Below are 12,503 nucleotides of genomic sequence, written 5' to 3'. Positions count from 1 at the left end.
AACATCCGCAGTCGAGGTCAGCAGAACACCATCCGCACCATACACGGTGTTGATAGTGCACTGCTTCCCCTTCCTGAGGCGGCGGACGGTGGTCCAGAATCGCTTCGAAGCCGTCCGGAAGTCGTTTTCCATGGCTTCCCCGAACTCTTCCCATGTCCGAGTTTTTGCCTCCGCGACCGCTGAAGCTGCACACCGCTTGGCCTGTCGGTACCTGTCCACTGCCTCCGGAGTCCTATGAGCCAAAAGGACCCGATAGGACTCCTTCTTCAGCTTGACGGCATCCCTCACCGCTGGTGTCCACCAAGGGGTTTTAGGATTGCCGCCCCGACAGGCACCAACTACCTTGTGGCCACAGCTCCGATCTGCCGCCTCGACAATAGAGGTGCGGAACATGGTCCACTCGGACTCAATGTCCAGCACCTCCCTCGTGACATGTTCAAAGTTCTTCCGGAGGTGGGAATTGAAACTTTGTCTGACAGGAGACTCTGCCAGACGTTCCCAGCAGACCCTCACAATGCGTTTGGGCCTCCCAGGTCTGTCCGGCATCCTCCCCCACCATCGCAGCCAACTCACCACCAGGTGGTGATCGGTAGAAAGCTCCGCCCCTCTCTTCACCCGAGTGTCCATAACATGAGGCCGCAAATCCGATGACACAACTACAAAGTCGATCATGGAACTGCGGCCTAGGGTGTCCTGGTGCGAAGTGCACATATGGACACCCTTATGTTTGAACATGGTGTTTGTTATGGACAAACTGTGACGAGCACAAAAGTCCAATAACAAAACACCACTCGGGTTCAGATCCGGGCGGCCATTCTTCCCAATCACGCCTCTCCAGGTTTCACTGTCGTTGCCAACGTGAGCGTTGAAGTCTCCCAGTAGGACAAGGGAATCACCCGGGGGAGCACTTTCCAGTACTCCCTCGAGCGTTCCCAAAAAGGGTGGGTACTCTGAACTGCTGTTTGGTGCATAAGCACAAACAACAGTCAAGACCCGTCCCCCCACCCGAAGGCGGAGGGAGGCTACCCTTTCGTCCACCGGGTTGAACTCCAACGTACAGGCTTTGAACCGGGGGGAAACAAGAATTGCCACCCCAGCCCGTCGCCTCTCACTGCCGGCAACGCCAGAGTGGAAGAGGGTCCAATCCCTCTCGAGAGAAGTGGTTCCAGAGCCCTTGCTGTGCGTCGAAGTGAGTCCGACTATATCCAGCCGGAATTTCTCGACTTCGCGCACTAGCTCAGGCTCTTTCCCCCCCAGTGACGTGACGTTCCACGTCCCAAGAGCTAGCTTCTGTAGCCGAGGATCGGACCGCCAAGTGCCCTGCCTTCGGCTGTCGCCCAGCTCACAATGCACCCGACCTCTATGGCCCCTGCTATGGGTGGTGAGCCCATTGGAGGGGGGATCCACGTTGCCTCTTCGGGCTGTGCCCGGCCGGGCCCCATGGGAACAGGCCCGGCCACCAGGCGCTCGCCATCGTGCCCCACCTCCGGGCCTGGCTCCAGAGGGGGGCCCCGGTGACCCGCGTCCGGGCGAGGGAAATCTGGGTCCATGATGTTTCTTCTTCATAAAGGTCTTCGAGCTGCTCTTTGTCTGATCCCTCACCTAGAACCTGTTTGCCTTGGGAGACCCTACCAGGGGGCTTTATGCCCCCGGACAACATAGCTCCTAGGATCATTGGGACACGCAAACTCCTCTACCACGATAAGGTTGCAGCTCAGAGAGGAGGACAAGAATATAAGTTGGTGTATTTGATTCTGATGACTTGCATTGATTGGAATTAGACAGTGGTGCTGATAACGTCCGCATTTTCAAATGGAGGAAAAAAAAAGTCCTCCTTTCTGTCCAATACCACATGAAAGTGGTTGGATTTGGCATCTCATTTGTCCAACTTGCATACTCGTTTTTAAACACTTTGTTATGAGAGTAGCATATGTGTGTGGCCCTTTAATGTCTGGCAGCAGGTGAGTGACGTCAGTGAGTGTGCGGGTGGGCAAGCAAATGAGAAAGCGGTCGCTGAGGGCGGGGGAGAAATACATTGGCATCAAACTCCGTAGCTTGCTAGCTTGTGCACGCTAGCTTTCTGAGACTCTTATTTTGTTAGCACAGGCAGGATGAAACAGGTCTTTTATGGTGAAGACAGGAACTATGCAGTCGGTCTTTAGAGTTTTGACAGTAGGTACGGAGTCTCTAGAAATAAAATGTGTTTCTCTGCGTCCGCCCTGTTAGTGATTTTTTTCTTAAATATGAGCTCGCAGCAGCCAACATCATCTCACAAGATCCTCGGGTGCCGAGAATGTCAAACAACTGACGAAAGTGAAGTCTTGGTATGATTGATGATTGCTCATTTTTATGTCTATTTTTTAATGCCTGGCTTGAGATCGACTGACACACCCTCCGAGATCGACCAGTCGATCGCGATCGACGTAATGGGCACCCCTGCAGTAAAAGTTTTAGATCTTTGAGTTCAACTTATGATAAATGGGAGCAAAAACAAAAGTGTTGCGTTTTTATTTTTGTTCAGTGTACATTACACAAGCATTAGTTTATTTAATACAATGCCGTTTAAAATATTAATTTCCCAAAGATACTGAGTTAATTAAAGAGAGCTACAAGCACAATAATAACACACAAAACTGACCAAAATAATTTCTGTAAAGACATTTGTAATGTAATTCTTGTACTGGCCACTGTCTGCGTGAAATTTTTGTTTGTATTAAACACATTTTAAACATGAACAAATTGCTTTATAGCTACAAGTATCTGCCTGAGCTGTGTGTTATGTATACATGCACTGATTTAAAACAGCCTCCGCTTCGATTTGGCTATGGTTTATACTTACAGTACATTAGTTCATGTTTAGAAGCTGAGCAGGACAGTAAGCAGGCCTACCTCCGCTACAACCACGATCATAAACATGTTACATGAACACTTACAGTACCTGATCAGACAGACCTAATGAAAAGACCCGTGAGTGTATTGTTTGTATTCCAACATGTGACTTCTTCCCAGATGTGGGGGTAAAAAAAAGCAGTGGTCAACCAAGGCAATGTAATAGATCCCTATACTTTATCAAGAAATATATGTTGAGTGATAGCGAGGACTATCCGTCGGTCGTGTTGCCAGACATGTCGAGCTATCTGGTGCTCCAGACACAATTCTACACAACAAAAGAGATGAAAACTTGGAAAAGTATGGAAGTCTACAATTTCTTTGTGTGTGGCTGGGTCAAGGAGACTTTCCCGGACAAATGTGCATCGTTTTTCCAGAAGTAAGGTTACATTTTACGATTTAACTTTGCATCCATTGCCATGTTGGTTGTTGTTGTTGTACACGCTGTTTACGAGTATGTGTTTTATCCCGTCTTTATCAAAAACTAGATGTCAACATTGTGTATGTGCTGAAAGATCCATATATGATTGCTGTCTTTGGCAAAAACTTAACTCTTTTAGTTTTTGCTCACATTTCCCTTGTATTACTTAGACATGCTGAGTGGATGCGTTACAAAACAGTCGTGGAAAAAATGTGAAGTATATCAAACGGACCTGAAAGTGATTACTGCAAACTTGTGCATTGTTTGGCTCTGCTCCCTTGGTTTGGTGTACGAGCCCTTTTTCTCATCATCGTTTCAAAAAATCTTGCAGCCTTCTGCCCTTCTTGATTACCTCTCGAGGAACTCTGAAGAAACGTTGATCCTTTTCGCGTTTTGAACGGTTCATACAGCCGAAAACAACGCAATCATAAGGCCTTTATCTTCGAGAAAGACTAGGCACCCAGTACCCATTGAGTACTCAAAATTATGAGGGACAAATGGTAGAAAATCTATTTTTAATCTACTGATTCATTTACTGTTAATATCTGCTTACTTTCTCTTTTAACATGTTCTATCCACACTTCTGTTAAAATGTAATAATCCCTTATTCTTGGATGCTTTACGTTAGTTTTGGATGATACTACAAATTTAGGTATCGATGTGATACCAAGTAGTTACAAGATCATACATTGTACATATTCAAAAGTGTCCACAGACGTATTTCCTGAGTTTATAAACATAATATTAAAAAAAAAAAAAAAAAAAACGCAGAAACTTTTGTGATGCTAAAAAAATATCGATGTAATCATAGTAGTATCAACTGAATACGCTCTTGTACTTGATAATATTACAGTGGATGTTTTAGAGCCGGCTTCACGGTGGCAGAGGGGTTAGTGCGTCTGCCTCACAATACGAAGTTCCTGCAGTCCTGGGTTCAAATCCAGGCTCGGGATCTTTCTGTGTGGAGTTTGCATGTTCTCCCCGTGAATGCGTGGGTTCCCTCCGGGTACTCCGGCTTCCTCCCACCTCCAAAGACATGCACCTGGGGATAAGTTGATTGGCAACACTAAAATTGGCCCTAGTGTGTGAATGTGAGTGTGAATGTTGTCTGTCTATCTGTGTTGGCCCTGCGATGAGCTGGCGACTTGTCCAGGGTGTACCCCGCCTTCCGCCCGATTGTAGCTGAGATAGGCGCCAGCGCCCCCCGCGACCCCGAAAGGGAATAAGCGGTAGAAAATGGATGGATGGATGTTTTAGAGCCACCCATGGCGAGAACAAACGCTGGCTTGACCACCACGCATACTTAATGAGCCGGACGTGACGTCATATGCAACCCAGCAACAGTATGTACATGGAAGGCTTGAAAATATAGGTTTCACTCTTGCACGCGCGCGTGCGTGCGTGTGTGTGTGTGTGTGTGTGTGCGTGCGTGCGTGTGTGAGAAAATGAATGTGTATGCAGGATGAGGAGGCCAACGACTGATGAAGTGTCTTAGTGCAGCTTATGGTCCATCACAAGTCATGCTGTGTGTGTGTGTGTGTGTGTGTGTGTGTGTCTCACCAGGTTTTCCTGGTTGCGTGCGTTTACCCGGTTTTCCTCCCCTCTCATGTACTTCACCTCCTCCACTCCCTTCATCTTGTATTCATCTGGAGGTGAAGGACAGGAATAATTAGAACAGCACCTTGAATCATCTGTATTAGTGGTTCTCAAATGGGGGTACGCGTACCCCTGGGGGTACTTGAATGTATGCCAAGGGGTACATGAGATTTTTTTTAAATATTTAAAAAACCTTTATAAATATATTTATTGAATAATACTTCAGCAAAGTATGAATGTAAGTTCAAAAACTGTGAAAAGAAATGTAGCAATGCAACATCCAGTGTTGACAGATAGATTTTTTTGTGTACATGTTCCATAAATATTGATGTTAAAGATTTCTTTTTTTGTGAAGAAATGTTTAGAATTAAGTTCATGAATCCCCAAAGAGGGCACTTTAAGTTGATGATTACTTCTATGTGTAGAAATCTTGATTTATAATTGAATCACTTACTTATTTTTCTTGAATTAAAAAAAATGTTCACAGTGGGAACATCACTGAAAAAAGGTTGAGAACCACTGATCTATATCATGTTTCCACATTGTCATAAGGCAGTGGTCCCCAACCTTTTTGTATCCGCGGACCGGTCAACGCTTCATAATTTGTCCCACGGCCCGGGACATTTTTTGATAATTTTTTTTTAATTTGTCATGAAAAAGTGACGTTTTTGTCATGAAAAAGGGAGGTTTTTGTGGATGTTGCACTAATTGTAAGTGTATATTGTTTTTTATGTTGATTTAATAAAAGAAAATAATAATATTTGTTATTTTATTTATTTAATTTTTAAAATAAAAATTTATAAAAAATTATTCTGCGGTCCGGTGGTTGGGGACCACGGCCTAAGGTACATAAGTGGCGCCCTCTACAGGTTTCTGTCAAAATGCTATGAAACATGCTGGCATATTGTAATAGATAGTTTTATAATCATCACACAAATGGTTAATGACTAATGGATAATAAGTTTCATGTTTTTCAACCAACTGTACTCAAATCTTACACAAATATGCTTTGTTTAGGATTAGTACCAAAGATTGTAGGGATTTGGCTAAACATCCTAAAATCACTGTGGGTGTTCTGTAGAGCTGTTGAATCATTTCAAGTCAATCCGACCTATTGATAACACCGCCACTAGTCAGTAAAATAATAGCACGGGCAACACAGTAATTCAGCTGGATATATTTTAAGTACAGTGTGTGCTAACTAACAATAAAGATGACTACTTAATTCCTAAATATATACTTATACAGTAACTGTGCTGCTCATTAAGGCCTTACAAAGATAAATAACCTGAACTTTCTGTCCAATTAAAAAGCAAGGACAGGCAAAGAGCTGACAAAAACAAAGCCTTACTTTTATGAAAACAAAGAACAGTCCCCCAGCAGCAATAAAAACAAACTACAAAACCCCACAGCTATCAAGTTTCCTCAAAAAGAAAGAAGCATTTTGTTATGTGTTTAAAAAGCTGCACACAGGTTTATTATTGATCAACTCCAGGCATTTTTAGCATTCTAGTAAATAAATTGTTCATAATTGTATTAATTAATTAATTCTGAACTTGTTCTCTATCTCATAGAGTGTATATTATTTCATAATATGCACAGTGGTGCCTAAAGTGTGTGTGTGTGTGTGTGTGTGTATTTGACGTATTTTGGGGTCTCTCCTTAGCACTGCAGATTGGCGCTGCTTCACACCTGAACTACTTGAATTGATACAGAGTTTAGCAGCGGTATTTTGGCTAAAATGATAATTAAAGCTAGTTTTTGTCTTCGTGGACGTAGCCCATCTTCCCATAGCAATGGTCCCATCTCCTTTCAAGTATCATGTTCCTTTTTTAGACGGGAAACGAAGAATGAAACAACAGTGCCTCTGCAGGCTGCTGTCAAGTACTGCACTTGTTTTCGCTTTGTTTGCTTCAAGATGTCTTTTTCTTTCTTTCCTTTTTTTAGTTTATTTCGAACATGAACACTCACACAGTATAATTTCATATTGTTTCTCTTTAAATCATGTCCGCAAAGGAGTAGGAAGAAGCAAAGCTTATTTAATCCTACTCCTTCCCCACTTCGGAGTGTTTACAAACACATTATTAAGTTAACATATGTTCATTTGTCTTTTTTTTTGTAACACAATTTCATCAGTGAACAATTAATACAGCAGTACTTATAATAGATAATTAAGTCAGTCATGATAAACATACTGAGATGAAGAATATCCCATTTTCAATAATGTGAAGGTGGAGCTGGGCGATATATCGATATACTCGATATATTGCGGGTTTGTCTCTGTGTGATATAGAAAATGACTATCGTGATATTCGGGTATACGTTCTCACGCGGGCATTACACTGCATGCGTTTCTCACTCTTTTGTCTCTCCTTCTCCCAGAGACTTAAAACAGGAGCACCTTCTTTCATACGTCACATACTGTCACGTGTGCAACGTCACACGCTCCAGCGGAGCAGAGAGGTAGCGACATGGTAACGTTAGCTTTGATGCTAACGGTGCGGTGCGGGTGGTAATACGAGAGAGAGAAGGTGCAATCTGGTAAAAAAATTAAGGAAGAATTAATTCCCAAGAAAAACAGCACGAGGTCCATCGTCTGGCGGTGGTTTGGCTTCAAGCGGGAAGAAGTTGAACAATTTTGTGGCAAAAGCGTTGCTACAAAAAGTAGCACCACTGCTAATGTCGCATCATTTGAAAGTCACCCGCTAGAGAATGAAGAGTGCTTGAAATTCTTCATGTCAACATCTCCGATCGGTGCCACACCAGCAACCATTTCCACATCAACACTGTATGAAAAAAATAGTCAACAACAGACAGAGATTACGTCCACAGGAACCTACCACATAGCAAAGAACATATATTATTTGATTTCCAGCTCATTTTTATTTGACACTTATTGGAACATCTTGTGTGACATCATGCACAAAAGTGCACTATATTTGTTTTAAACTATTGTAGTGGCGTTCTGTATATAAAGTGCACTTTAAATTTAGTGTTGTTTTGATCTGTCATCTTAGTGACATCATGCACAAAAGTGCACGCGTAGCTTGTTTTAAAATGTCTCTGACAATCTTGCACTTTCTGTTTTGGGAATGACATGAATGTTTGTGCCACTGCTTAATAACTGTTTAATAAATACAGTTTTGGTCAACTGTCTCAGCTGGGATTTCCCTCTCTGCATGAAAGTTTAAAATAAGCATATATTAATGAAGTCTGAACAAGAATGTTTTAATGTAGACACATAGAATCATCATACTGCTGTGATTACATGTATCAAGTGTTCATTCAAGGCTAAGGAAAAATATCAAGATATATATATCGTGTATCGTGACATGGCCTAAAAATATCAAGATATCAATAAAAGGCCATATCGCTCAGCCCTAGTTGAAGGTATTTCTCATAATTCTTCTTCCTTGTACTTTGTAAGCGCTCTTAATTTGAACAACCTCTTAAACTGTATCATATCAGTACATTGTTTAACTTCTTTACTCAATTACATAGTTTAATTTCACATACGGACACTTTTGTAGTTGTTTTCCCATATTTCTACACAATACTACTCAGTGGCCTAGTGGTTAGAGAGTCCGCCCTGAGATCGGTAGGTCGTGAGTTCAAATCACGGCCGAGTCATTCCAAAGACTATAAAAATGGGACCCATTACCTCCCTGCTTGGCACTCAGCATCAAGGGTTGGAATTGGGGTTAAATCACCATAAATGCTGCCCAATGCTCCCCTCACCTCCCAGGGGGTGATCAAGGGTAATGGGTCAAATGCAGAGAATAATTTCACCACATTTAGTATGTGTGTGACAATCATTGGTACTTTTTTTTTTAGCAGTCAATCCTGAAGATTCTCCAACTGAACCCCAAAGTCCAAAACAATGATTGTACAGGGTTGACAAAAGAGATACATGTTGAATGAAAAGTAGGTTTTCGTCCTCCCTCATCTTCCTTTCCTTCTGTGTCGGCGTGGCGAAACCTCTCATTTCAAGTGACAACCGCCGCACACATACTGTCACACGGCGTGACCACTTTTTGATCCCATCTAAACTGCAGCAAAGCATTTGATGCGACGCCTCTTAATTTGCCGTAAGCTCACTTTGATCTAACCGTAGCCGTCACATCCAGCTCACACCCTATTTCACGCAGTCGCTGCTTAAAAAAAAAAAAAAAAGGTCATTTTTGATTGGATTGGTGTTCATGCAGCCTAAAAGAAGCAACCGCAGAATATTAAACATGAAATTCACGTGGAGTACCCCTCAGAGCAAATAGATCCCAAATGTGGTGACCTTAGCCTTAACCTTCCTCTTGTGTTAGCTTTCTGGTACCATCTCTTATGTTAACGGGTCGGTTTTGACCCATGTCTTAAATCAGCTGTAAAATACACTAAAAACAATGATCTATCATCCAATTTGTTTCTCATCTCTTGGTGACCTCGTTAGGCTTCCTTATCCTTGAAAATATTGGTTTTAATATTTTTGGTTTGGGCCATTGGGCCTTTTTTTGTCAGTATACCCCTCGATTTCAATTTTTAAAAATGGTAAAACGAACCTCAAGAGAATCATATACATTAAAAAAAAGGTTGTTGTGTTACCTAACTATTACTAAGGGGTATTAGAAGACATCTCTTAAATAAATGTGTTTTATTTATTTTTTCATTTTAAGAATTTTAACTATAGTAACATCTATGGTGTTACGGGTCAATTTCGACCCATATATATATTTACTTCAAGAAAAAGGCTAAAAAGTATTTTTTTCAGCAACAGAAATCCAACATCAAACAAACAACAACCAATCAAGTAAATGAAACCAAGAGAAATAGATTACTAGTTCCAAAACTAATAAAAAACCAAAATCAGAGTGGCAAAAAGTGACACTTTTAGTGTCCGTCTTTTGTTTGTTTTTGTACAGGATAACAAGGTAAAATGAGAATCCACTAAAGCTCACATGATTGGGAGAGGAGCTGGCTTTCAGTGTGTTCAGTTTTGGCTCTTATCATTGCTTTATCATCTTATTTTTATAACTGGGTCGAAACCGACCCTAACAACACCAAGGGCATAATTTCTACCAGAGCATTTTATAATTTAGTGAAAAAAATTAAAATGTTATATTTTGTTGACAAAGAGGTTCCTGACAAAGTCAAAAAGCTTTGATGCAAAAAAATAAATGTATGTGGTGTTTTTATGCATTTAAAAACTAAAACGGGTCGGTGCCGACCCTAACACAAAACGAAAGTTAAAGTGAGCCTGCGCAGCATTATCACGCCCTGTGTGTGTGTGTGTGTGTGTGTGTGTGTGTGTGTGTGTGCATGCTGAGACACTAGACGCCTTGCTCGCACTGGTTTACATTCCTCAGACAAACAGCAGCAAGACTCTTATTTTTGGTCTGTCTTTTCATTCCAGCCAGCTTTCAACATAAATCCCCCCCCGCCGCCCCTTCTCTCCCATCAGCTGACATTTTAAGGCCACCGTTTAGGGTGATGCACACCATGAGGACAAAGCATGACATGAAGCACACGTGAGGACCTTGGAGAAAAACAGCCAGTAAAGCGAGCAAAGACGGCTGATAGACAGGCACCGGGGCAAAGTGTTAATGCGATAGAGTGGTAAATCACATGTGGGCGGGGTTAAATGTCCAAAAAGCATGAAGTAAGCACAAACACTGGAGTGACAGTAAAGGTGAAGGGTCCGCTCTCTCACAAAGGAAAGCATTCGGTATCTCACAAAAGCGACAACCCCGCAGCCACTTTAATATACTCTATCTTCACAAGGGACAACACGATACACTGTAGGTGTCGAACTCATTTTCAGCGTGGGCCACAGGCAGTCCTCAGACGGGCCGCGTCATATCATTCAGTACCTCCAGGATTTTGCAATCAGGCCAATTGGCTCCTTGTTACTGTGCATGTACACTGCACATGTATATCCACACATGCACATACTGTATATAACAGTGTTTTTCAACTACTGTGCCGCGAGATGCAGTCTGGTGTGCCGTGGGAGATTATGTAGTTTCACCTATTTGGGTCAAAAATATAATTTGTAAAGCAGTAATTATAGTCTGCAAATTTTGTGTTGTTGTTGAGTGTCGAGGCTGTCCAGAACGGGAGGCAGTGTGCAGGTTAAAAGCTGTCTAATGCTTAAGCCAAAAATAAACAGAAGGTGATTGCCCCTAAGAAAAGACATTGAAGATTAGGGAAGGCTATGCAGAACGAAACTAAAACTGAACTGGCTAGATTGTAAACAAAAACAGAATGCTGGACAACAGCAAAGACTTACTGTGGAGCAAAGACAATCTACGTCCGAACATGACATGCCAATCAACAATTTCCCAACAAAGAAGTATTAAAAACGACTGAAATATTCCTGATTGCTAAAACAAAGTAGAAATATCGCTCAAAGGAAGACATGAAACTGCTACAGGAAAATCCAAAATAAGAGAGAGAAAACGCCACTAAAATGGGAGCACAAGACAAGAAGTAAAACACTACACACAGGAAAAGAGCAAAAAAGTGAAAATGAGTCAGGGTGTGATGTGACAGGTGGTGACAGTACACCTACTTTGCGACAAAAGCAATATTGTTTTGCTTTAAAGTCATATCTAACAATTGTGATAACGACTTTTTACTGTCAAGTAAGTTTCTTTTTTTAATGATTTCTGCCGGTGGTGTGCCTCCGCATTTTATCAACGCAAAAAATGTGCCTTGGCTCAAAAAAGGTTGATAAACGCTGGTATATAACACCATTTTGTTGATTTAACGTGTTAAAATTCCTCGAGTGTCGGGCATTTGGCACCTAAAAACAAGATTTATATAATAATCCCCAGTGTAAGTGCAGGCCGGTTTTAAAGAAAATGTACAGGTCATTTTACGTCTTGTACAGGGATTATCAAAATGTGGTACGTGTCCCTTAAGTGGTACGAGGGCTCCAAATAGTGCAGAGTTTACCCGCCCGCTTGAAATCTACACGTAGCGTGCGGGGCTTTGCTAGGGATGCGGTCAAGGTGACATCATCATATCATTTGCATAATTGTTGATTTTGCATATGCAGGCAAAAGTTTGGACACACCTCCTCATTCAATGCATTTTCTTTATTTTAATGACTATTTACATTGTAGATTGACATCAAAACTATAAAAGAACACGTTGCGTTATGTACTTAACAAAAAAAGGTGAAATAACTGAAAACATATTTTATATTCTAGTTCCTTCAAAAGAGCCACCCTTTGCTCTGAATACTGCTTTGCACACTCTTGGCATTCTCTCGATGAGCTTCAAGCACACCTGTGAAGTGAAAACCATTTCAGGTGACTACCTCTTGAAGCTCAATGAGAGAATGCCAAGAGTGTGCGAAAAAAGTAATCAGAGCAAAGGGTGGCTATTTTGAAGAAAGTAGAATACAAAACATGCTTTCAGTTATTTCACCTTTAACTGTTAAGTACATAACTCCACATGTGTTCATTCATAGTTTTGATGCTTTCAGTGACAATCTACAATGGAAATAGTCATGATAATATTAAAAAATGCATTGAATGAGAAAGTGTGTCCAAACTTTTGGTCTGTACCGTATATATTATGCTAAAAATAATTTATAAACATT

General features: G+C 41.6%; 1 protein-coding gene across 4 annotated transcripts in view; it reads right to left on the bottom strand.

The window, feature by feature from the left end:
- Positions 1 to 12,503, bottom strand: part of zgc:92140 (uncharacterized protein LOC447854 homolog) — an 87,612-nt gene that overhangs the window by 20,243 nt on the left and 54,866 nt on the right. For 2 of the 4 annotated variants that reach the window (XM_061888318.1, XM_061888316.1), the window contains exon 3: positions 4,898 to 4,956. In XM_061888318.1, the coding sequence (XP_061744302.1) occupies positions 4,898 to 4,956 (59 nt within the window). Of the gene's footprint in view, positions 1 to 4,870; positions 4,957 to 12,503 lie in introns of all 4 variants that reach the window. The other 2 variants (XM_061888317.1, XM_061888315.1) reach the window with 1 other exon arrangement.

Source organism: Nerophis ophidion, linkage group LG26, assembly GCF_033978795.1.
Source record: "Nerophis ophidion isolate RoL-2023_Sa linkage group LG26, RoL_Noph_v1.0, whole genome shotgun sequence".
Taxonomy (NCBI): domain Eukaryota; kingdom Metazoa; phylum Chordata; class Actinopteri; order Syngnathiformes; family Syngnathidae; genus Nerophis; species Nerophis ophidion.
Note: the sequence above shows the minus strand (reverse complement) of the source record. Positions and strands in the feature narration are given on the sequence as shown.